The sequence below is a fragment of the Cololabis saira genome, chromosome 17, assembly GCF_033807715.1.
Source record: "Cololabis saira isolate AMF1-May2022 chromosome 17, fColSai1.1, whole genome shotgun sequence".
In the NCBI taxonomy this organism is placed as follows: domain Eukaryota; kingdom Metazoa; phylum Chordata; class Actinopteri; order Beloniformes; family Belonidae; genus Cololabis; species Cololabis saira.
The window spans coordinates 782,532-809,074 of record NC_084603.1 but is presented as its reverse complement, the minus strand read 5'-3'; the positions used below and the strand labels follow the sequence as shown (position 1 = coordinate 809,074).

At 43.3% G+C, this 26,543-nt stretch overlaps 2 protein-coding genes across 4 annotated transcripts; one reads left to right on the top strand and one right to left on the bottom strand.

Annotated features, from left to right (window-relative positions):
• Positions 1-1,803: 1,803 nt before the first annotated feature.
• mea1 (male-enhanced antigen 1) lies at positions 1,804-7,287 on the bottom strand. Its single transcript, XM_061745585.1, has 4 exons — positions 7,176-7,287; positions 4,200-4,515; positions 3,152-3,260; positions 1,804-2,723 (listed from the first exon to the last, which is right to left on the bottom strand). Exons 2-4 carry the CDS (start codon positions 4,503-4,505, stop codon positions 2,539-2,541), a joined length of 600 nt encoding a protein of 199 aa, XP_061601569.1. The 5' UTR covers positions 4,506-4,515; positions 7,176-7,287; the 3' UTR covers positions 1,804-2,538.
• A 3,495-nt stretch (positions 7,288-10,782) lies between these two features.
• lrrc73 (leucine rich repeat containing 73) lies at positions 10,783-26,043 on the top strand. 3 transcript variants are annotated; one of them, XM_061745387.1, is made up of 7 exons: positions 10,783-10,990; positions 12,245-12,578; positions 12,712-12,872; positions 13,703-13,825; positions 14,150-14,250; positions 15,507-15,783; positions 25,757-26,043. In XM_061745387.1, exons 2-7 carry the CDS (start codon positions 12,307-12,309, stop codon positions 25,819-25,821), a joined length of 999 nt encoding a protein of 332 aa, XP_061601371.1. In that variant the 5' UTR covers positions 10,783-10,990; positions 12,245-12,306; the 3' UTR covers positions 25,822-26,043. The 3 variants fall into 3 exon arrangements, with proteins under 3 accessions (XP_061601371.1, XP_061601368.1, XP_061601372.1); XM_061745384.1 differs by having other exon boundaries at positions 15,492-15,783; XM_061745388.1 differs by lacking the exon at positions 13,703-13,825 and having other exon boundaries at positions 15,492-15,783.
• Positions 26,044-26,543: the final 500 nt, after the last annotated feature.

The following is a 26,543-nucleotide window of genomic DNA, read 5'->3' as shown; positions in this document are numbered from 1 at the left end:
TCAGCCCTGGGGGCGGGGCCTCCAGGCTTTGCAGCGGCGGCTCGTCTGAATGTCGATATCGATTGTTCGCTTCAAAAGTATCCAGGAGGTCACATGACCACAAACCTCACCGTCCGTGTGCCGTCATGTGACCACGCCCCCACCCGGGACCACGCCCCCACCCGGGACCACGCCCCCACCCGGGACCACGCCCACAGACATCCTGTTTCCCTCTGGAGTGGGCGTGTCCTCCGCAGGTCGATAGCTCCTCCCCCTGGATGATGGACAACCTTTTTCTTTGTTTTTGGACTCGAGTCACCTGACGCTCGTGGCCCCGCCCACATGGAGCTGAGGCCCCGCCTCCAGGCCCAGGCCCCGCCCACCTGGAGCAGAGGCCCCGCCTCCAGGCTGAGGCCCCGCCCACCTGGAGCAGAGGCCCCGCCCCTTCACCGCCGCCATCTTGTACAAATGTTTAATGTTTAAATGTTTTGCTTCATCGCGGTCGGTTTGTACAGAACCAATAAAACCATGCAGCCCAGTTCTGACTCTGTTTGTTCGGGTTCTGGTTCTAGACCGGTTCTGACGGGTCATCAAGCCGGAAAGTAAAATTTAGAATCCAATTTAAAATGTTATTACTTGCATATAAAGCCCAAAACGGCTTAGCTCCGCAGCATTTACAAGACCTGATAGAGCCTTATGTTCCTGGCAGAGCTCTCCGTTCTCAGAGTGCAGGTTTACTCGTAGTTCCTAGAGTATCCAAATGTAGATTTGGAGGGCGGGCGTTCTGCTATCAGGCACCATTACTATGGAACCAACTTCCAATCTGGGTTAAGGAGGCTGACACCACCTCCACCTTTAAAACTAAACTTAAAACCTTTCTGTTTAGTAAAGCCTATAGTTAGTGTTTAGTAAACCTCTAGCTGCTGTTGGTAAATCTCTAGGTAGTGTAAACTCTAGTGTGTTAGAGTCAGTAGTCATAGTTGCAGCTATAGAACAAGACTATAATAGTTAGTCTCAAATATAGCTTCATGGTAGATATGCTGCTATAGGCCTATGCTGCAGGGGGGACCGACATGATCCAAAACGTACGAAAAAACGTACCAAAAACGTACGAAAAAACGTACGAAAAAACATACGAAAAAATGTACGAAAAAATGTACGAAAAAAACGTACGAAAAAATGTACGAAAAAACGTACAAAAAGACGTACGAAAAAAAGTACGAAAAAACGCAAGAAAAATCGTACGAAAAAACGCACGAAAAAACGTACGAAAAAAAATACGAAAAAAAACGTACGGAAAAACGTACGAAAAAACGCAAGAAAAAAAACGTACGAAAAAAAACGTACAAAAAACGTACGAAAAAAAATGTACGAAAAAAAATGTACGAAAGAAACGTACGAAAAAACGCATGAAAAAACACACGTACGAAAAAACGCACGCAAAAATATAGCTTGGTGGTAGATATGCTGCTATAGGCCTATGCTGCAGGGGGGACCGACATGATCCGCTGGGCGGTGTCTCTCACCCTTCTTCTCCTCTCCTCTTCCCTTCCTCTCTTCTCCATTTCCATTTTTATTTATTATAAATATCTCATAGCTATCATTTTTGTCCATCGTTCCTGTAGTTTCTTGTGCCGGCCCCCCTTTTTTCTCTTTTGTGCATGTTTGCAGGCCGGAGCCTCAGGAGCTGCGTTCTGCAGCTAGGGGAGTTTTTACCTCCATAGTTTATGTAATAATTGTTTGGGGGTTTATGTTCATGTTCTGGTTCTGGAAACATCCTGGAGACAACTATGTTGGAATAGACACTGTATAAATACAATTGAATTGAAAGTTTCAGCACATTTTATTAAGAAAATCATGAGAATCAATGGGGTTGATTGATCAGGAACAGATACAGATAAACATCAATCACTTTGATCAGTAACGAGTTACAACGTTGATTATTATTAATGTACAAGGACCCGGTTCTGGTTCTGGACCCGGTTCTGGTCCAGAACCAGAACCGGGTCCAGATCCACTCAGGTGAGTTCCGAGTCAGCGGCGTTTCCAGCGGCACTCGCTGCACCTGAAGGGGTCGTGGTGCGTTCAAGTGTTCTGGGCCTGTCGGACCCCAGGATGGTGCGTTCAGGGTCGGGGGCTTCGCTTAGTCATGGGGTCGGTCACGAGGCGTTCAGGGTCCAGGTCCAGGTCGGGAGATGTCAGTGATGCGTTCAGGGCCCCGGGGCCCCGCCCTGGCCCTTGAGCATCAGCGCGGTCCAGGTCGTTAGTTTTCTGTGGTGCGTTCAGGGTCCAGGTCGGTGGTGCGTTCAGGGTCCAGGTCGGTGGTGCGTTCAGGGCCCCGGTCGGTTGGTTGATGGTGGTGGTGCGTTCATGGCCCCGGTTGGTTGTTGGTGCTGTGTTCAGGGCCCCGGCCGGTTGGTTGTTGGTGGTGGTGGTGCGTTCAGGGCCCCAGTAGGTTGTCGGTTGGTGTCGGTGGTGCGTTCAGAGCCCCAGTCGGTCGTTGGTGGTGGTGGTGCATTCAGGGCCCCGGTCGGTCGGTTGGTGGTGGTGGTGGTGCGTTCAGGGCCCCGGGGGGCCCCCGCCCCGGCCCTTGAGCCTGAGCGCGGCGGCGCTCTGCCGGCTCTGCAGCGTCAGCTCCACCATGTCCTTCCACTGGTCGTCAGAGATCTCTCGGGCCCACGGAGGAACCACCAGAGACGGGAGAGCGACGGCCGCCATCGTCCTCCTCACCAGCTCCACGTGGTCTAGGAGGAGACAGGAAGTGAGGTCAGAGAGGAAGAGATTGATCACAAATTCGTCTGATTGGAGTCGCCATTGATGAACCAGAGACTAAAAGGCAGACGGAAAATTACTGAGTCTGTTTTCAATATAATTGTTGATTCTATAATCTGGCCTTGACAGGGCGGTTTTGGCCGATCATCTGGTCACAATCTCCCTGGTGGAATGTAAACAAGGTGACTCTGCCCCCACTAACCCTCCCCTCTCAGGAACATCTGTGGACCTGTTTCAGAACTGACCGAGCCGACTGTATACTACATAGTTGACACAGCAGACAGGAAGTGCGGTCAGAGACAGGAAGTGACGTCCCAGACAGGAAGTGAGGTCAGAGACAGGAGGTGAGGTCAGAGACAGGAAGTGACGTCCCAGACAGGAAGTAGGGGGCGGGGCTCACCCTGGTCCATGGGGATTGAGGCGCGGCTCCGCTGGGCGGCGGCTCCTTCAGGATCCTCCTCCTCGTCACTGTCAGGGGGCGGAGCCTCGGGGAGGTGGAGCCCCAGCATCTGCAGGGGGGCGGGGTTTAAATCACAGTAGAATAATCCACCATCATGCAGGGGGGGCGGGGTTTAAATCACAGGAGAATCATCCACCATCATGTACACACTCATTCAGAAATAAATAGATAAAAATAAAAAAATAAATGAAATTTAAAATAAATAATAAATAAAACAAACACATTCACACTCATTCAGAAATAAATAGAAACATAAAAAAATAAATGAAATTTAAAATAAATAATAAATAAAACAAACACATTCACACTCATTCAGAAATAAATAGAAACATAAAAAAATAAATGAAATTTAAAATAAATAATAAATAAAACAAACACATTCACACTCATTCAGAAATAAATAGAAACATAAAAAAATAAATGAAATTTAAAATAAATAATAAATAAAACAAACACATTCCCACTCATTCAGAAATAAATAGAAACATAAAAAAATAAATGAAATTTAAAATAAATAATAAATAAAACAAACACATTCACACTCATTCAGAAATAAATAGAAACATAAATAAAATAAACTAAATAAAATTAAAAATAAATAAGAATAAATAAAACAACAAACACCACAAAAATGAAATTAAAAGAAATAATAAAAAAGAAAAAAATGTACAGACTCATTCAAAATAAATAAATATTTTTTTTTTTAAAAGAAATAAAATTAAATAAGAAAAAGAGAAAAATGAATAGATAAAATAAAAAAAATTTGATTAAAAGAATAAAAAAAGATAAAAAAAATAAAAAATTGTATAGACTCATTCAAAAATAAATAAATGAATAATAAATAACTAAAAAATAAAATAAATAGATAAAAAGAAAAGAAAAATATATCCACTCATTCCTCTTTAAATTAATTCCGGTCTTTCTGCGCGTGGTAGGATAGTGTGCACTGCATTGTGGGTAATGTAGTGTGAAGTGGAGATGATCTCACCTGTATCCTCTCCAGCGGCTCCGTGGGGGGGGCCCCCTGGCCCCCCGGGCCCCCCTGGTCCTCCTGCTCCTCCGCCCCCCCCTCCTCCTGGTTCAGGGGCTGGTAGTAGTACCCGCCCCCCCCCTCCTCGTCCTCCTCCTCCTCCCCCTCCACCTCCACCACCCCCCCCACCCCGGGGTGCTCCCACCCCGCCCCCCCCGGGACCAGCCCCCCCTCCCCCGGGTGGTCCTCCCCCCCCAGCTCGTCCTCGGAGTTGGGAAATACTCGCTCAGGTCCCATGGAGGAGCTGCTGCTGCACACGGCCATGCACGGAGGCCTGGGGGGGACGGGGGGGGGAGTAAGGTTAGGGGGGGGGGGGGGGCAAGGTTAGGGGGGGGGTCAGAGGTCAGGGACAAGGGGGGGGACAGGACTCATCAGTCTGCTTTGGACCCACTGGGTCACATGACCACAAACATCTGGATTAACCAGGAAACTACAGTAAAGGCTCCGTTTTTTGTTTTCAAATGACAAAATAAAAATAGAGAAATAAACCAAAATAATCAGTTTCCCATCTTTTGTTTTGAAAATAAAAAACGGAAAGCGGATCGTTATCCATTATCCGTTTTCCGATTTCATTGATGTGTTTGAAAATGGAAATTGGGAATTAAAACAGCGAGTGGAAAACTCTTTTCTCCATTTCCTATTCATTTCGGGCGGGGGGGGGGGGGGTATGTTAGAGTTCATGCAGCTTTTTTTGGACGCTATAGTAGTATAGTTGCAGTATATACTGTATATATATATATATATATATATATATATATATATTAGGGCTGGCCGATATGGACCAAAAGTCATATCTCGATATTTTCTAGCTAAATGTCGATACTCGATATTTATCTCGATATTTTTTCTGTGCCTTAATTGGGGTTTCCCCCAAAGCATTATAGCATAGCATCTCTGTTAGCATCTCTGTTAGCATCTCTGTTAGCATCTCTGTTAGCATCTCTGTTAGCATCTCTGTTAGCATCATTTCTTAAAAAAACAGTCAGTTTTAATCCAAAACCTCGTGCCAAATGTCACACAGGTTCCTTTATTAACAGAGGTCTGCACAATATCAACATGTATAAAACAAATTAAATAAAAATAAACTGCCTGCATATATAGAATAAAAATGCTTCTTGAATAAAATAAAACAAATATCCCTTTCCTGCATAACAATTAAATTAAAATACACTGTAATTAATACAATGTAGACTGTAACAGGCAGACTTTCCCACTGAGGTTGACAGTTGTGCAAATAACAAAACATTTGTGCAAATCTCAAATAAAACATTCAAGTCAATTTGTCACAAAATAAGCTATATCAAAATCATAAAAAGAAAAAAAATGTAAAAAAAAAATTATATTTTTTTTTTTTTTTTGCAAACGAGAATTTTTTTTTTTTTTTTTTTTTTTTAAATCGATATAAACGATATTGTCTCGTACCATATCGTGTTTGAAAATATATCGATATATATTAAAATCTCGATATATCGCCCAGCCCTAATATATATATATATATATATATATATATATATATATATATATATATATATATATATATATATATAATAACCTGTTTCTCTGAAAGTGCAATAACCTTGCCCTCTAAATATCTCACGTATTTTTTGCACATGCAAATATTATCCGTTTTTTGGGTTTACTATTTTCTCTTTTTTTTCTACATTTTATATTGCTCTTTTTTTTATAATTTAGCTATTTATTGGTTAATTTCATTCTAATTTTTTTAGGATATACTTTTTTATACCTCGTCTTACTTTCATGTGTATTTGACAGAAGCCTAAGCTTATGACGCCTACACTTTTCACAAAAAAATGTTAGTTATATAAACTAGTACAGTGTCATACAGTATTTGTACAATCAATAATACAATAATACATACACATACCTACACATATACATACACACACGCATACTGTGTATACAAATATATATATACATACACATGTCCACAGGTACATGCGTATGTGTGTTATCCCTTTGTTTTATATTTATTCATCTTTAATAAATCTTTAATCTTTATTATAAATTGCGTATTTATAGGTGCTTTTGAATTGTGATAACGTGCTACATATTTTCATTTCTGTATCTCAGCTGTTCCACACATTAATCCTGTCACTGAGATCATCGTTTGTTTTCCTGAACATACAGGACTGTCTCAGAAAATTAGAATATTGTGATTTCTGTAATGCAATTTTCTTAAGAAAACTCAAATATCCTATCTCAAAAAATTACAATATTCTGGGAATCTTAATCTTAAACTGTAAGCCATAATCAGCAATATTAAAATAATAAAAGGCTTGCAATATTTCAGTTGATTTGTAATGAATCCAGAATGGATGACATTTTTTTATTTATTTTTTTTTAATTGCATTACAGAAAATAAAGAACTTTATCATAATATTCTAATTTTCTGAGACAGTCCTGTATATTCCTCTGAATTCATATTGGTTGATTCTGCTTTGCAACTGTGTAGTTAGTTGTTGATCAATCTGAAATGACGATTGTGGACAGGAAGAATGTAATTGTGGATAATCTGCAACACAAATCCAGTCCAGCTGTTAAATGTTACAACAGCTTTCCATATGAAACCCATTAAAGGTGATGCTGCAGGTTCCAGGTGTTACTGCAGGAACACCTGGAACCTGCAGTAACACCTGCAGTAACACCTGGAACCTGCAGTAACACCTGCAGTAACACCTGGAACCTGCAGTAACACCTGGAACCTGCAGTAACACCTGGAACCTGCAGTAACACCTGGAACCTGCAGGTCACGTGACTCTGTTGCTGCAGAGAAACCCCTGAAACCTGAAGCTACTGAAGCTGCTGCTGTAGTTACATTACCATCAAACCTCTGGACCAGAACCAGACCCGGTTCTACCAGACCAGACCAGACCTGCTGGTTCTGGTTCTGGTCCACACAGACCCCGGTCCTACCTGTGTTTCCGGGGAACACCTGTCCAGGTGAGCCGTCTGTCCGTCCCGCTGCAGTTTAGCCCCGTTAGCAGCTGCTGCTAACAGCCCGGCGCTTCCGCTTCCGTCTACGTCACGACTCACGTGACCACCGACGTCACGCAGAAGATAATAATAAAATAATCTTTAAAAACTTCAAGCTCCGCTGTTGATTAAAACCGCAGAAAACAGAAATCTCGTGTTTATTCATGTATTTAAGTGTAAAAGCAGGAAAATGAAACGTTGACTAAACCGGATTAAACTGGTTTGAGCGGATTAAGAAAGATTCATCAACATATCGGGTTCATCAAAATTAATATTAATTAATCACCAGGAACGATAATTAAAAATAACTTAATCTGAATGTTATTTGTATGAATGTAAATAGAAAAGGATTTAATACAGGAAGTGACGTAGATGAGAAGAGACGATCTCCGGCAGAGGAAGTTCCACTCTGATCAGAGTTATTTTATTCTGGTTACTGAGTAATGTTGCAGATTTATGTTAAGAATAACGTGTTTTTGAATAATCCTCCTTGTAAGAAACTCCAGGAATTTTAGAAAGACACCCTTTGCCTCATTTCAAAATTAACAGTGTACAATTCCTGTTGAACCAGGATTATGTCTATTACATATAAACCCTGAAGACTTTGGTGCAAATGCAAAGAAAAGAAAGCTCATAGATTTTAGTTTGTTACAAGTCAAAAGAGTAATAGCCTTGAAGTGGAAAGATGTTCCTAATTCCACTGAGTGGTTAACAGAGACGTCTTCACACCTCGTATTAGAGAAACTAACACAAACTAATACATTCTAGGAGGTGAAGTTGAAGAATTTAATGACATGTGGTCACGCTTTTTACATTTTATGGACAATCTGCCCAAAGATTCTCATGAACAAAGATTAGATGACAGATAATTGCTGTTTATTTTCAAAGCCCCTTTTCTGAATGAAATGAAAAATATGAAAATATATTTATTTTGGTCAGGTCATTCATAATGTAGACACCAACAGAAAGCATTAGTTCACATAAAAAAAAAAGAGACCTAACTAAAGGAATAGGCTGAAGCTATTGCTTATTTACGCCTACCCTTCTCACATGATCAACTTATTCAGATCAAACATACAAAACATCATACAAAAAAAAAAAAAATCATATTTTTTAGACAATCCTGAACATAATTCCGTAATAGTCTCATCTACTGGATCCCTCATATTTTTCAAACACATTAAACTTAAACAAACGTTTGAATGCATGAATCGACTGGCACATCTTCAATTTTTCATCAAGTGCATGCCATATATTTACAGCCCTTACAGTAATATTTACAGTAAAACATTGATCTTTAATTTCCATATATTTACACTTTACAGTAATATTTACAGTAATACATTGATCTTTAACTTTAGTCCTAGACTTTGGTTTTTCAATCATACGTTTCCCTCGAAGCTCATATTATATTATTATATATATTATATATATCTACTTACTCTTATTTTAAACATGCTTATAATTTTACTAGGTAACAATCTGTTGAACACTTTGTACATTATCAGTGCTATTTTGTATTCCACTAAATCCATGAATTTAAATGCCCTTAATTTAATAAATAATTCATTTGAGGGTTCTCTATAATTTGATTTTGTGATAATCCTTACCGCTCTTTTTTGAAGAATAAAGATCGGTTTAGTATGATAGTTTCTTGTGACTTTGCTGTTCTTATACAGGAAATGGGCTAATTTTAATTGCAATTGACAAATGGATTGTATTGTATGTATATATGTATTTATACCTGCATCTTTTTTTTCTTTTTTTCCCCCTTGATTTAAGTCCTTTTATTTTTTCACATTTTCTTTTATTCTTTATTTTTGATTATTATTACAATCTATTTTATGTATTCACATATTTTCTGTCGAGTATTTTTGCTGAGGACCTTGTGGGGGAGAGGGGGGGGTTGTTGTTATGAATGTTTTGTATGTTGGTTATTTGAGATAAAATCAATAAACAGATAATATATATATATATATATATATATATATATATATATATATATATATATATATATATATATATATATATATATATATATAAAAATAAATAATATGTCAGTACTGTGAAATAAATGTGGTGGAGAGTGAAATTCATTTTCGTTTATATTGTCCTTTATATCATGATTTACGTCACCTTTTGTTTGAAATAATTTATAATCCTGATTTAGATCTGTTAAGTATGGAGGAAGGCGTTTTAACTGAATATCTTTTTGAAAATATTTTTGTTTTTTCTGAGTTTTTATTTAAAGCCTGGGATAGAAGGAGAAAGGAAACTTATATGGGATAAAATCCTCAATGTGTGTGTGTTTCTCTGTGACATGGACTGCATATTATTATTGTATGGATGGGTTAATTGTCTGTAAGGGTTGGTTTGGCTGTTGTGGAGTGAGTTATGATCTAATTATGGACCTGGGCAGAGCCGCCGCAAGGGGTGTGCGAACCGTGCGACCGCACGGGGCCTCGCGCCCCAAGGGGCTTCGCGCTATGGGCCGTTTTTGAAAAAAAAAAAAAAAAAAAATTTTTTTTTTTTTCGTTTTTTTTTTTTTCGTTTTTTCCCTTATAAATATCAAGTCACATTCCATTACAGACCTAAATGTGTACTAGTCTGTGCATATCAATAAAATATATGTGCAATGATGCGCGTGTCTGTGGTTCAATACAACTGCTCAGACCAAGCGCAGACACAAGCTGCTCTGATCCAGACGGTGGAGTTGGAACAAACTGTCACACAATGTCGAGAGAACGAGACAGATTCAGGAAATTTCCATCAGGGGATGAAAACAGAAAAAAACTAAAGAAAATGGAAGAGTTTAATGTCTCTCTGAAAGGCTCGTTTGATAAATCTGTTAGAAAAATCACCGATCAACCGGGTCTCAAGCAGCCGTGGGGCCCCGCGTCGAGGCAAATGATGATGAGGCAGGGGAAGGTGTCCAGTATTTTGCTAATTGGAGAGTTAAAATTGCGCATATAGACACCCGATCCGACCCAAAAAACCCAAAAAACCCAAAAATTTTGCACGCGCTCGCTGCGCTCACGCACGAGGGCCCCCCCGAGCCATTTCGCACAGGGCCTCGCAAATCTCCCAGACGGCTCTGGACCTGGGTATGGGGGGCTGTGTGCATGTGGGGCGGTATTTCTGTTGGGGGAATTCTTTTTGTATTTTTTTTTCATTTTCTAGTGTGGGATATTTTATTTTATTTTGTTTTAATTTTAATTTTATTTATTATTATTATTTATTGCTGCTTATATATATATAATAGGTGGTTTACACACCGGAATGTTATATTTTGATGTAATTAATGTGTGTAATCCCATGAGGGATGGGTCATTTAAATGTCCGGACACGAAAATAAAATCATTCATTCATTCATTCATTCATTCATTCATTCATTCATTCATATATATATATATATATATATATATATATATATATATATATATATATATATATATATATATATATATTGCGTAACCCGCAGTGACGTCACCGTCCCGGTTCCTGAATCCTCGTGGAGCATCCTCTCTCTCCTCCCGCATCTCTGCCGTAGTAACGAGTAACGAGTAACGGAGCACCGGAGTACCGAGTCCCGGTCACCTGCAGACCCGCGGACCCGCTGCTGGACCCGCACCCCCGATCAGAGCATCGATCCGGATCAATCCCTGATGTCAGACCAGACCAGACCAGAACCGGACCAGGTGATGACGTCAGCCTGACAGCATCGATCCCCGCTGAGCTGATCGATCACATATCAGGTGAGGGAGACTCTGGTCGGGACGATCGATCCGCTCTGGACATGTACGGGTTATTGATCAGGTTATTGATCAGCTGTCACGCAGGTTTCCATTGATCACGTGACTGTAACATGATCAGTTCTTATTGATCCGATCATGTTGCAGGTGCATTTTTTTTTTATTTTTTTTTTTAATCAAACATGACGGACTATCGATCCTCTGAAATGTTTTTAACACGTTTTTCTGATCAGTGAGTGTGAACACTTATTGATTACACCGTCATTGATAGATTAGAACATAGATCCGGATTACAGCTGCAGTAACGCGCCGCCGCCGCCAGGAGGCGCCACATCCGGGACCTGACGAGGGTGACGTCACTCACACACGAACCTGCACGAGCTGAAGAGATCCGTGACGTCACCGGCTTTTCTCAGTTAAAATATCAGTTTTTTATTTCATTTTTTCTGGCAAAGATTCAGATTTATTTTGTCCAAAAACTCAAGTTTGGACATTTTTTAACTTAAAAGTTTGTCTTAATTTTTTGTTTCAAACTTACAAGTTAGAAGTTCTGGTTTTATTTTTATTTTTACTGTAAATCTGGACTTTGGAGATTTTCTTACAAATTTGCACATTTATTTATGTTTATGACCATAAGTATTTTATTGATCCGCCGCTGGGGAAACTGGTTCTGGTGGGTTTAGATCGGTTTATTGAACTGGTCTGAACTGGTCTAAACAGTTATAAAGCATTACAAACTGTAACAATAGGGCAAATGCACAGGATTGTTTTGTATTTTGTGTCTTTCAAATAAAATACAATTTTTTCCAGCCATATGTTCCTCATGCAAGGTTGTTAAAAAATACTGCTATAATATCGTATCGTATCGTTATCGTGACCTCAATATCGTGTATCGTACCGTATCGTGATATTAGTGTATCGTTACACCCCTACTGATAGCAGAACGCCCGCCCTCCAAATCTACATTTAGATACTCTAGGAACTACGAGTAAACCTGCACCCTGGGAGCGGAGAGCTCTGCCAGGAACATAAGGCACTATCAGGTCTTGTAAATACTGCAGAGCTAAGCCGTTTTGGGCTTTATATGCAAGTAATAAAATTTTAAATTGGATTCTGAATTTTACGGGTAACCAATGGAGCGACGCTAACACTGGAGAGACGTGGTCTCTCCTGCTAATTCCTGTCAGCACTCGTGCTGCTGCATTCTGGATCAGCTGGAGCCTATTCAGCAAATTACTTGGTCCTGGTTCCCTGCAGGTCCTGGTTCCTGGTCCTGGTCCCGGTCCTGGTCCCGGTCCGCCCCCCCCCCCCCTCTCCAGATGCTGCCGGCCTCCATCCAGATCACCGGGGAGCTGCTGTCGGCGGCCGAGGTGCAGGACATCGTGGAGAGCCTGAAGGAGGACGGCGTGCGGCTGCTGTCGGTGCGCGGCTGCCAGCTGTCGGACCGCGACTTCGGCCGCGTCTGCCGCGGCGTCGCCGAGTCGCACTCGCTAGCGCAGCTCAACCTGAACCTGGGCGTCGTCTCCGGCATCGGCCGCACGCGCCAGCTAGCCGACGCGCTGCGCAACAACCGCTCGCTGCAGACGCTGTTGTGAGTACGAGGCATTAATTAACCTCTGGCTACAACCGTGAATATTTACACTCGTGTTCATTAATATGTACGGCCCCTGTTCAACAAATAAAGTCAATTGAAATAGAAATGAAGCCTGTGACTCCGCCCCCAGCCTCCACGGCAGCCCGCTACTGGACGCCGGCCTGGTGGCCCTGAACGCAGCGCTAGCAACGCACCCGGCGCTGGTCTGTCTGGACCTGGGGGACTGCATGCTGGGGGACGAGGCGCTAGCGCTAATCTGCGGGATGCTGCCGCCCGACGGGGCCAAGTCAGGTGAGCCGCACCTGCACCTGTAGCTGCACCTGTACCTGCACCTGCACCTGGACCTGCACCTGTAGCTGCACCTGTAGCTGCACCTGTACCTGCACCTGCACCTGTAGCTGCACCTGTAGCTGCACCTGGACCTGCACCTGTAGCTGCACCTGTACCTGCACCTGGACCTGCACCTGTAGCTGCACCTGCACCTGTAGCTGCACCTGTACCTGCACCTGCACCTGTAGCTGCACCTGTAGCTGCACCTGTAGCTGCACCTGCACCTGTAGCTGCACCTGTACCTGCACCTGCACCTGTAGCTGCACCTGTAGCTGCACCTGTAGCTGCACCTGCACCTGCACCTGCACCTGTAGCTGCACCTGCACCACTCGGTCCTGCACCAGACCAAGCACACGCCAGGAGCCTCCCAGACGGAGGTCGGGGTTAATAACCCGGGTACTTGACCAACAGATGAGTCAAACAAGCAGGGCCCGGTTCTGAGCCTTGTGGAACTCCTCTGTTAGCAATACAGCCGAGTGTTTGAAAAAGGTGTTTCCATCACTAAAAAATGGGGGGGGGGGCTTGGGGACCGCAGCCATTAAACCCTGGTCTGCTGCTGATCCAGCCTGAATCATCAGGTGACACCAAACACCTGCCCAGGTGTCAGGTGTCAGTCAGAGGCTCCTCAGGTCATGAATCCTTAAAGACCTCGTTCCCTGGAGAGCGTTTTCTAAACTCAGACAACATGCAGCGTAGCAGCTGGTACCGCAGACCCGTCACTCCTCAGTAGATCTGATTATTGGATCACCATGACAACCATCAGTACTCATGGGTTATATGTGTGTGTGCAGGTCTGAGGGAGCTAACGCTAAGCGCTAACCCGGGGATCAGCTCCAAGGGCTGGGCTCGTCTCTCCATCGCCGTCGCCCACAGTTCCCAGTTGAGGGTCCTGAACCTGGACTACAACCCGCTGGGTAACCACGGCAACCACACACACACACGGCCCCCTGGGTAACCACGGCAACCATACACACACACACACACACACACACACTCACACACACACACACACACACACACACACACACACACACACACACACACACACACACACACACACACACACACACACACAACCCTCTGGGTAACGACCCCCCGGCGTCTCTAGCCCTAACTGGTTCTGGTTCTGGTTCTGATTCTGATTCTGATTCTGATTCTGATTCTGGTTCTGGTTCTGGTTCTGATTCTGGTTCTGATTCTGGTTCTGATTCTGATTCTGGTTCTGGTTCTGGTTCCAGGTGACCCGATCGCAGGGATGCTGTCGGTTGCCGTGGCGTCCAGCAGAACCCTGGAGGTTCTGGACCTGGAGGGAACCGGACTCACCAACCAGTCGGCCCAGGTGAGTCTGAGACCTGGTCCTGCTGAGACCAGGTCCAAACCTAGCAGCCGTGGATAGAAACGTAGCAGCCGTGGCTACAAACGTAGCAGCTGATACAAACGTAGCAGCTGTGGCTACAAACGTAGCAGCTGTGGCTACAAACGTAGCAGCTGATACAAACGTAGCAGCTGTGGCTACAAACGTAGCAGCTGTGGCTACAAACATAGCAGCTGATACAAACGTAGCAGCTGTGGCTACAAACGTAGCAGCCGTGGCTACAAACGTAGCAGCTGATACAAACGTAGCAGCTGTGGCTACAAACGTAGCAGCTGTGGCTACAAACGTAGCAGCTGTGGCTACAAACGTAGCAGCTGTGGCTACAAACCTAGCAGCCGTGGCTAGAAACGTAGCAGCTGTGGCTACAAACGTAGCAGCTGATACAAACGTAGCAGCTGTGGCTACAAACGTAGCAGCTGATACAAACGTAGCAGCTGTGGCTACAAACGTAGCAGCTGTGGCTACGAACGTAGCAGCTGATACAAACGTAGCAGCTGTGGCTACAAACGTAGCAGCTGTGGCTACAAACGTAGCAGCCGTGGCTACAAACGTAGCAGCTGTGGCTACAAACGTAGCAGCCGTGGCTACAAACGTAGCAGCCGTGGCTACAAACGTAGCAGCCGTGGCTACAAACGTAGCAGCTGTGGCTACAAACGTAGCAGCTGTGGTTACAAACGTGGCAGCTGTGGCTACAAACGTGGCAGCTGTGGCTACAAACGTGGCAGCTGTGGCTACAAACGTAGCAGCTGTGGCTACAAACGTAGCAGCTGTGGCTACAAACGTAGCAGCCGTGGCTAGAAACGTAGCAGCTGTGGCTACAAACATAGCAGCCGTGGCTAGAAACGTAGCAGCTGTGGCTACAAACGTAGCAGCTGCTACAAACGTAGCAGCTGTGGCTACAAATGTAGCAGCTGTGGCTACAAACGTAGCAGCCGTGGCTACAAACGTAGCTTTCCACCGGGGAGAATGAATTAATGAATAATGATCTCTGCAAAGCTCTGGGATGCAGCAATGTACACAAATGGGCAGCAGCCCCCCGTGGCACTCTCCAAATTTCTGCGAGGAAATTGTCTAGTTATTGTCATTATACTGATCGCAGCTTTAATTATTATTATTATTATTATTATTATTATTATTATTATTATTATTATTATTATTATTATTATTATTATTATTATTATTATTATTATTTATTTGGTTGAAAGGGTCTCTGGTTGCAGGTCTTCCTGGACATGGTGCAGAACTTCCCCACCAGCCTGAGGGTCCTGGTCCTGGTGGAGAACCAGATCAGTCTGGATCTGCAGCAGCAGATCAGAGACCTGCTGGAGGGGGACGAGGACCCGGACCAGGACCAGGACCGGGACCAGGACCAGTACCAGGACCAGGACCAGGACCGGGACTGGGAGGCCCCGCCCCTGCAGCGACGCCCCGCCTCCAGCAGGGCGCTGCAGCCAATCAGAGACAAGTACCAGCCGCCCAACTGGCTCGCTCACAGCAGTAAGGGATGACCCCCCAAAACCCAGACCCTCAACCCAGACCCCCCAAAACCCCCAACCCAGACCAGACCCCCAATCCCCTAAAGACTGTCCCCCTTTACTGACTTCAGACCGGTTCAGACCAGCTCAGACCAGTTCAGACCAGTTCAGACCAGTTTGGACCAGTTTGGACCTGGAACAGACCTGGTCGTGTCTCCTGTGAGATGCTTGTGTTGCTTCATCTTGGATTATTTATTTATTATTATTATTTATTTATCCCCAAAAATGAAGAATAAGAATTTTAGAAGATCAATAATCGTCAGAGTTTATTGTCTCTTTAAAACCCGACTGTAAAAATAACTGAGGGAGCGTCAGGTCACATGACCCGCTGATTTGTGGAGACCGGCTTTGCTGCAGCCGCGTTGCCATGGAGACCGGCGTGGACACGCCCACCACATGTCAATCAAAGACGGATTTGCTCGCAGCTCCTTCCAGCCGAACCTCGTTCAAATAGTTTCATATTTTCCGTCAGGCGATAAAACGTTTAACGGTGAAATTAGAACTGACCGAGGTGTTTAGCATTGATGCTAACGGTGGTAGCATGACGACTACCGCCGAGCTAACGGTGGTAGCATGACGACTACCGACGAGCTAACGGTGTTAGCATGGCGACTACTGCCGAGCTAACGGTGGTAGCATGACGACTACCGCCGAGCTAACGGTGGTAGCATGACGACTACCGACGAGCTAACGGTGGTAGCATGACGACTACCGCCGAGCTAACGGTGGTAGCATGACGACTACCGACCAGGAAGTGATGACGGCTGGTCGTTGGCTGATTCAACTGTTGATCAGTCGTATTAGAATCGTATTAGAAATACATTTCATGCTGCACCCCAGCATTAAATGTACAGTGAGAAACTCTGTAGTACAGGACCCGGACCCACCGGTTCATCTATCGTTTTGGGCTATGTACACACGTAGCCGGGTATTTTTAAAACCGAATGTTTCCCCCCTCCGTTTATAAAATAATTTGTATCCACATTACATCGTTTTAAAAAAAAAAACCCTTCCACACATAACCGAAGATCTGCGTTTTCATGTGGATGACAGGTCCAAACGTAGGAAAATATCTTCGGTTTAGCAGATACCCGGCTACGTGTGGACGGGGTTTTAATCTCCAACTTCATCAAATGTTCCGTCTCTGGCCCGTAGGTTCTGGTCACGTGATCAATGTTTACAGGAGAGCCGAATGTTATTTTGGAATCCCGATTAGCAGAGACAGAAGCATCGTAGCGACTGGACCACAGATTTAACGTGTGTGAGTGAACATTAGCTTAGTTTGACGAGTCGTTAACGGCAGCCATGTTGGATTCTGAGGTTAGCGTAGCCGTCGTTCCCCGACTTCCTGAACCGGAGTTCTGACTTGGTGAGTTTTTCCAGTTGAAAGTAAGAACTCAGCAACGTTTGGACCCGGAACTTTGCTATGAAGCTCAAAACGTGTCGTTCTCTGACTCCAGATTAAACATGTCGTTCTCTGACTCCAGATTAAACGTATCGTTCTCTGACTCCAGATTAAACGTTCTCTGACTCCAGATTAAACGTGTCGTTCTCTGACTCCAGATTAAACATTCGTTCTCTGACTCCAGATTAAACGTGTCGTTCTCTGACTCCAGATTAAACGTTCTCTGACTCCAGATTAAACATTCGTTCTCTGACTCCAGATTAAACCTTCTCTGACTCCAGATTAAACCTTCTCTGACTCCAGATTAAACATTCGTTCTCTGACTCCAGATTAAACGTTTCGTTCTCTGACTCCAGATTAAACATTCGTTCTCTGACTCCAGATTAAACGTGTCGTTCTCTGACTCCAGATTAAACGTTCTCTGACTCCAGATTAAACATTCGTTCTCTGACTCCAGATTAAACATTTGTTCTCTGACTCCAGATTAAACGTGTCGTTCTCTGACTCCAGATTAAACATTCGTTCTCTGACTCCAGATTAAACATTCTCTGACTCCAGATTAAACGTTCTCTGACTCCAGATTAAACGTGTCGTTCTCTGACTCCAGATTAAACGTGTCGTTCTCTGACTCCAGATTAAACGTGTCGTTCTCTGACTCCAGATTAAACATTCTCTGACTCCAGATTAAACGTGTCGTTCTCTGACTCCAGATTAAACGTGTCGTTCTCTGACTCCAGATTAAACGTGTCGTTCTCTGACTCCAGATTAAACATGTCGTTCTCTGACTCCAGATTAAACGTGTCGTTCTCTGACTCCAGATTAAACGTGTCGTTCTCTGACTCCAGATTAAACGTGTCGTTCTCTGACTCCAGATTAAACGTATCGTTCTCTGACTCCACAGATTAAACGTGTCGTTCTCTGACTCCAGATTAAACATTCGTTCTCTGACTCCAGATTAAACGTTCTCTGACTCCAGATTAAACGTGTCGTTCTCTGACTCCAGATTAAACATTCGTTCTCTGACTCCAGATTAAACGTATCGTTCTCTGACTCCACAGATTAAACGTGTCGTTCTCTGACTCCAGATTAAACGTGTCGTTCTCTGACTCCAGATTAAACGTGTCGTTCTCTGACTCCAGATTAAACATTCGTTCTCTGACTCCAGATTAAACGTTCTCTGACTCCAGATTAAACGTGTCGTTCTCTGACTCCAGATTAAACGTGTCGTTCTCTGACTCCAGATTAAACGTTCGTTCTCTGACTCCAGATTAAACGTGTCGTTCTCTGACTCCAGATTAAACGTTCTCTGACTCCAGATTAAACGTTCGTTCTCTGACTCCAGATTAAACATTCGTTCTCTGACTCCAGATTAAACGTATCGTTCTCTGACTCCACAGATTAAACGTGTCGTTCTCTGACTCCAGATTAAACGTTCTCTGACTCCAGATTAAACGTGTCGTTCTCTGACTCCAGATTAAACATTCGTTCTCTGACTCCAGATTAAACGTGTCGTTCTCTGACTCCAGATTAAACGTGTCGTTCTCTGACTCCAGATTAAACATCGTTCTCTGACTCCAGATTAAACGTTCGTTCTCTGACTCCAGATTAAACATTCGTTCTCTGACTCCAGATTAAACGTTCGTTCTCTGACTCCAGATTAAACATTCGTTCTCTGACTCCAGATTAAACGTGTCGTTCTCTGACTCCAGATTAAACATTCGTTCTCTGACTCCAGATTAAACGTGTCGTTCTCTGACTCCAGATTAAACGTGTCATTCTCTGACTCCAGATTAAACATTTGTTCTCTGACTCCAGATTAAACATTCGTTCTCTGACTCCAGATTAAACATTCGTTCTCTGACTCCAGATTAAACGTTCTCTGACTCCAGATTAAACGTGTCGTTCTCTGACTCCAGATTAAACATTCGTTCTCTGACTCCAGATTAAACGTGTCGTTCTCTGACTCCAGATTAAACGTTCTCTGACTCCAGATTAAACATTCGTTCTCTGACTCCAGATTAAACCTTCTCTGACTCCAGATTAAACCTTCTCTGACTCCAGATTAAACATTCGTTCTCTGACTCCAGATTAAACATTCGTTCTCTGACTCCAGATTAAACGTGTCGTTCTCTGACTCCAGATTAAACGTTCTCTGACTCCAGATTAAACATTCGTTCTCTGACTCCAGATTAAACATTTGTTCTCTGACTCCAGATTAAACGTGTCGTTCTCTGACTCCAGATTAAACATTCGTTCTCTGACTCCAGATTAAACGTGTCGTTCTCTGACTCCAGATTAAACCTTCTCTGACTCCAGATTAAACATTCGTTCTCTGACTCCAGATTAAACGTGTCGTTCTCTGACTCCAGATTAAACGTGTCGTTCTCTGACTCCAGATTAAACATTCGTTCTCTGACTCCAGATTAAACATTCTCTGACTCCAGATTAAACATTCTCTGACTCCAGATTAAACGTGTCGTTCTCTGACTCCAGATTAAACGTGTCGTTCTCTGACTCCAGATTAAACATTCTCTGACTCCAGATTAAACGTGTCGTTCTCTGACTCCAGATTAAACGTGTCGTTCTCTGACTCCAGATTAAACGTGTCGTTCTCTGACTCCAGATTAAACATTCGTTCTCTGACTCCAGATTAAACGTGTCGTTCTCTGACTCCAGATTAAACGTGTCGTTCTCTGACTCCAGATTAAACGTGTCGTTCTCTGACTCCAGATTAAACGTGTCGTTCTCTGACTCCAGATTAAACGTATCGTTCTCTGACTCCACAGATTAAACGTGTCGTTCTCTGACTCCAGATTAAACATTCGTTCTCTGACTCCAGATTAAACGTTCTCTGACTCCAGATTAAACGTGTCGTTCTCTGACTCCAGATTAAACATTCGTTCTCTGACTCCAGATTAAACGTATCGTTCTCTGACTCCACAGATTAAACGTGTCGTTCTCTGACTCCAGATTAAACGTGTCGTTCTCTGACTCCAGATTAAACGTGTCGTTCTCTGACTCCAGATTAAACATTCGTTCTCTGACTCCAGATTAAACGTTCTCTGACTCCAGATTAAACATCCGTTCTCTGACTCCAGATTAAACGTTCTCTGACTCCAGATTAAACGTTCTCTGACTCCAGATTAAACGTTCTCTGACTCCAGATTAATCATTCGTTCTCTGACTCCAGATTAAACGTTCTCTGACTCCAGATTAAACGTGTCGTTCTCTGACTCCAGATTAAACGTTCGTTCTCTGACTCCAGATTAAACGTGTCGTTCTCTGACTCCAGATTAAACATTCGTTCTCTGACTCCAGATTAAACGTTCGTTCTCTGACTCCAGATTAAACATTCGTTCTCTGACTCCAGATTAAACGTATCGTTCTCTGACTCCACAGATTAAACGTGTCGTTCTCTGACTCCAGATTAAACGTGTCGTTCTCTGACTCCAGATTAAACGTGTCGTTCTCTGACTCCAGATTAAACGTTCTCTGACTCCAGATTAAACATCCGTTCTCTGACTCCAGATTAAACGTTCTCTGACTCCAGATTAAACGTTCGTTCTCTGACTCCAGATTAAACGTTCGTTCTCTGACTCCAGATTAAACATTCGTTCTCTGACTCCAGATTAAACGTATCGTTCTCTGACTCCACAGATTAAACGTGTCGTTCTCTGACTCCAGATTAAACGTGTCGTTCTCTGACTCCAGATTAAACGTGTCGTTCTCTGACTCCAGATTAAACATTTGTTCTCTGACTCCAGATTAAACATGTCGTTCTCTGACTCCAGATTAAACATTCGTTCTCTGACTCCAGATTAAACGTGTCGTTCTCTGACTCCAGATTAAACGTGTCGTTCTCTGACTCCAGATTAAACATCGTTCTCTGACTCCAGATTAAACGTTCGTTCTCTGACTCCAGATTAAACATTCGTTCTCTGACTCCAGATTAAACGTTCGTTCTCTGACTCCAGATTAAACATTCGTTCTCTGACTCCAGATTAAACGTGTCGTTCTCTGACTCCAGATTAAACATTCGTTCTCTGACTCCAGATTAAACGTGTCGTTCTCTGACTCCAGATTAAACGTGTCGTTCTCTGACTCCAGATTAAACATTCGTTCTCTGACTCCAGATTAAACATTCGTTCTCTGACTCCAGATTAAACTTGTCGTTCTCTGACTCCAGATTAAACATTCGTTCTCTGACTCCAGATTAAACGTTCTCTGACTCCAGATTAAACATTCGTTCTCTGACTCCAGATTAAACGTGTTGTTCTCTGACTCCAGATTAAACATTCGTTCTCTGACTCCAGATTAAACGTATCGTTCTCTGACTCCAGATTAAACGTGTCGTTCTCTGACTCCAGATTAAACGTTCGTTCTCTGACTCCAGATTAAACGTTCTCTGACTCCAGATTAAACGTATCGTTCTCTGACTCCAGATTAAACGTGTCGTTCTCTGACTCCAGATTAAACGTATCGTTCTCTGACTCCAGATTAAACGTTCTCTGACTCCAGATTAAACATTCGTTCTCTGACTCCAGATTAAACGTGTCGTTCTCTGACTCCAGATTAAACGTGTCGTTCTCTGACTCCAGATTAAACGTGTCGTTCTCTGACTCCAGATTAAACGTGTCGTTCTCTGACTCCAGATTAAACGTGTCGTTCTCTGACTCCAGATTAAACATTCGTTCTCTGACTCCAGATTAAACGTTCTCTGACTCCAGATTAAACATTCGTTCTCTGACTCCAGATTAAACGTGTCGTTCTCTGACTCCAGATTAAACGTTCGTTCTCTGACTCCAGATTAAACGTTCTCTGACTCCAGATTAAACGTGTCGTTCTCTGACTCCAGATTAAACGTGTCGTTCTCTGACTCCAGATTAAACGTGTCGTTCTCTGACTCCAGATTAAACGTTCTCTGACTCCAGATTAAACATTCGTTCTCTGACTCCAGATTAAACGTGTCGTTCTCTGACTCCAGATTAAACGTGTCGTTCTCTGACTCCAGATTAAACGTATCGTTCTCTGACTCCAGATTAAACGTTCTCTGACTCCAGATTAAACATCGTTCTCTGACTCCAGATTAAACGTATCGTTCTCTGACTCCAGATTAAACGTGTCGTTCTCTGACTCCAGATTAAACGTATCGTTCTCTGACTCCAGATTAAACGTTCTCTGACTCCAGATTAAACATCCGTTCTCTGACTCCAGATTAAACGTTCTCTGACTCCAGATTAAACGTTCTTTCTCTGACTCCAGATTAAACATTCGTTCTCTGACTCCAGATTAAACGTGTCGTTCTCTGACTCCAGATTAAACGTTCTCTGACTCCAGATTAAACATCCGTTCTCTGACTCCAGATTAAACGTAACGTTCTCTGACTCCAGATTAAACATTCGTTCTCTGACTCCAGATTAAACGTGTCGTTCTCTGACTCCAGATTAAACGTGTCGTTCTCTGACTCCAGATTAAACGTTCTCTGACTCCAGATTAAACATTCGTTCTCTGACTCCAGATTAAACGTTCTCTGACTCCAGATTAAACATCCGTTCTCTGACTCCAGATTAAACATTCGTTCTCTGACTCCAGATTAAACGTTCTCTGACTCCAGATTAAACATCCGTTCTCTGACTCCAGATTAAACATTCGTTCTCTGACTCCAGATTAAACATTCGTTCTCTGACTCCAGATTAAACATTCGTTCTCTGACTCCAGATTAAACATTCGTTCTCTGACTCCAGATTAAATGTTCTCTGACTCCAGATTAAACGTGTCGTTCTCTGACTCCAGATTAAACTTGTCGTTCTCTGACTCCAGATTAAACGTTCTCTGACTCCAGATTAAACATTCGTTCTCTGACTCCAGATTAAACGTTCTCTGACTCCAGATTAAACGTGTCGTTCTCTGACTCCAGATTAAACATTCGTTCTCTGATTCCAGATTAAACATTCGTTCTCTGACTCCAGATTAAACATTCGTTCTCTGACTCCAGATTAAACGTGTCGTTCTCTGACTCCAGATTAAACGTGTCGTTCTCTGACTCCAGATTAAACATTCGTTCTCTGACTCCAGATTAAACGTGTCGTTCTCTGACTCCAGATTAAACGTTCTCTGACTCCAGATTAAACGTGTCGTTCTCTGACTCCAGATTAAACGTTCTCTGACTCCAGATTAAACATATCGTTCTCTGACTCCAGATTAAACGTGTCGTTCTCTGACTCCAGATTAAACATCGTTCTCTGACTCCAGATTAAACGTGTCGTTCTCTGACTCCAGATTAAACATTTGTTCTCTGACTCCAGATTAAACGTGTCGTTCTCTGACTCCAGATTAAACGTATCGTTCTCTGACTCCAGATTAAACGTGTCGTTCTCTGACTCCAGATTAAACGTGTCGTTCTCTGACTCCAGATTAAACATTCGTTCTCTGACTCCAGATTAAACGTGTCGTTCTCTGACTCCAGATTAAACGTGTCGTTCTCTGACTCCAGATTAAACGTGTCGTTCTCTGACTCCAGATTAAACGTTCTCTGACTCCAGATTAAACGTGTCGTTCTCTGACTCCAGATTAAACATCCGTTCTCTGACTCCAGATTAAACGTTCTCTGATTCCAGATTAAACGTGTCGTTCTCTGACTCCAGATTAAACATTCGTTCTCTGACTCCAGATTAAACATTCGTTCTCTGACTCCAGATTAAACGTGTCGTTCTCTGACTCCAGATTAAACATTCGTTCTCTGACTCCAGATTAAACGTTCTCTGACTCCAGATTAAACGTTCTCTGACTCCAGATTAAACATTCGTTCTCTGACTCCAGATTAAACGTGTCGTTCTCTGACTCCAGATTAAACGTGTCGTTCTCTGACTCCAGATTAAACGTTCTCTGACTCCAGATTAAACGTTCTCTGACTCCAGATTAAACGTGTCGTTCTCTGACTCCAGATTAAACGTGTCGTTCTCTGACTCCAGATTAAACGTTCTCTGACTCCAGATTAAACGTGTCGTTCTCTGACTCCAGATTAAACGTGTCGTTCTCTGACTCCAGATAAACGTGTCGTTCTCTGACTCCAGATTAAACGTGTCGTTCTCTGACTCCAGATTAAACGTGTCGTTCTCTGACTCCAGATTAAACATTCGTTCTCTGACTCCAGATTAAACGTTCTCTGACTCCAGATTAAACATTCTCTGACTCCAGATTAAACATTCGTTCTCTGACTCCAGATTAAACATTCGTTCTCTGACTCCAGATTAAACATCGTTCTCTGACTCCAGATTAAACGTTCTCTGACTCCAGATTAAACATTCGTTCTCTGACTCCAGATTAAACATTCGTTCTCTGACTCCAGATTAAACATTCGTTCTCTGACTCCAGATTAAACGTGTCGTTCTCTGACTCCAGATTAAACGTTCTCTGACTCCAGATTAAACATTCGTTCTCTGACTCCAGATTAAACATTCGTTCTCTGACTCCAGATTAAACATTCGTTCTCTGACTCCAGATTAAACGTGTCGTTCTCTGACTCCAGATTAAACATTCGTTCTCTGACTCCAGATTAAACATTCGTTCTCTGACTCCAGATTAAACGTGTCGTTCTCTGACTCCAGATTAAACGTGTCGTTCTCTGACTCCAGATTAAACGTGTCGTTCTCTGACTCCAGATTAAACGTTCTCTGACTCCAGATTAAACGTTCGTTCTCTGACTCCAGATTAAACATTCGTTCTCTGACTCCAGATTAAACGTTCTCTGACTCCAGATTAAACGTTTCGTTCTCTGACTCCAGATTAAACGTTTCGTTCTCTGACTCCAGATTAAACGTTTCGTTCTCTGACTCCAGATTAAACATTCGTTCTCTGACTCCAGATTAAACGTGTCGTTCTCTGACTCCAGATTAAACGTCCGTTCTCTGACTCCAGATTAAACGTTCTCTGACTCCAGATTAAACATTCGTTCTCTGACTCCAGATTAAACGTGTCGTTCTCTGACTCCAGATTAAACATTCTCTGACTCCAGATTAAACGTTCTCTGACTCCAGATTAAACGTGTCGTTCTCTGACTCCAGATTAAACGTTCTCTGACTCCAGATTAAACGTTCTCTGACTCCAGATTAAACGTGTCGTTCTCTGACTCCAGATTAAACGTGTCGTTCTCTGACTCCAGATTAAACGTGTCGTTCTCTGACTCCAGATTAAACGTTCTCTGACTCCAGATTAAACGTTCTCTGACTCCAGATTAAACGTTCTCTGACTCCAGATTAAACATTCGTTCTCTGACTCCAGATTAAACATTCGTTCTCTGACTCCAGATTAAACGTGTCGTTCTCTGACTCCAGATTAAACGTTCTCTGACTCCAGATTAAACATCGTTCTCTGACTCCAGATTAAACATCGTTCTCTGACTCCAGATTAAACGTTCTCTGACTCCAGATTAAACGTGTCGTTCTCTGACTCCAGATTAAACATTCTCTGACTCCAGATTAAACATTCGTTCTCTGACTCCAGATTAAACATTCGTTCTCTGACTCCACAGGCCTCCACACCGTCACTCTGACCTCAGGTCTAGGCGAGAGTTTATTGGCCGAGACTGAGATGTGACTCCGCCCACAGACACGCCCACTTCCTGTCAGACAGTTGTCCTGGTTTGAATGTGTCTCTCTGCTCTGCACTTCACCTGACGACAGCCGGCCACGCCCTCTGCGAGGCCCCGCCCCCTCCAGGGAGGAGGGGGCGGGGCCTGCGGACAGGTGTGTTCCTGATGAATGTACCTTCATTTCTGTTGATTCGTTTGCTGCTATGATGTCACAATAATAAAACTGTTTACAACTTCTTAAGAACCCAGGGCTCTGGTTGTTTCTGTCCTGAAACGCGGTAAACGTGGACCAGGTGACCCCTGACCTCACCTGTGACCCCTGACCTCACCTGTGACCCCTGACCTCACCTGCGGTCACACCTGAGTTCACTCTGACCGTAAAAGGGGTTGTGTCATGTTTGTGGGGATTTCCTGTCCTTCAACTTGGTGTTCAGTCGGAGCCGTCACCGTCTCTTTTTCCACGTGTCTAATGCCGCGTTCCATTTGTCCTCGGAAGTCGGAATTTCCCAGTTCCCAGTCGGAATTTTCAACTGGAACGTCCCTCGAAGTGGGATTTCCTACTGGGAAAGTGGGAGAAGCTTCACCACCCCCGAGTTACCATTCCAAGATGGCTGCCATTCCTAGTTCCCAGTTCCGATTTCCGAGGTAAATGGAACACCACGTTTCCACGTATCAGAAACGCTGGTGTTTTCATGCGTTTTGTTGATTCGTTTACACGAAAACGAAG

Excerpts from the sequence above, each read along its gene's own strand:
- lrrc73 (XM_061745384.1), top strand. The coding sequence starts at position 12,307 with ATGCTGCCGGCCTCCATCCAGATCACCGGGGAGCTGCTGTCGGCGGCC. Across the intron at positions 13,826-14,149 it reads CCTGGACTACAACCCGCTGG|GTGACCCGATCGCAGGGATG; the intron begins GTAACCACGGCA and ends TTCTGGTTCCAG. Across the intron at positions 15,784-25,756 it reads CAACTGGCTCGCTCACAGCA|GCCTCCACACCGTCACTCTG; the intron begins GTAAGGGATGAC and ends CTGACTCCACAG.
- mea1 (XM_061745585.1), bottom strand. The coding sequence starts at position 4,505 with ATGGCCGTGTGCAGCAGCAGCTCCTCCATGGGACCTGAGCGAGTATTT. Across the intron at positions 3,261-4,199 it reads AGCCGCTGGAGAGGATACAG|ATGCTGGGGCTCCACCTCCC; the intron begins GTGAGATCATCT and ends GCCCCCCTGCAG. Across the intron at positions 2,724-3,151 it reads CTCAATCCCCATGGACCAGG|ACCACGTGGAGCTGGTGAGG; the intron begins GTGAGCCCCGCC and ends GTCTCCTCCTAG.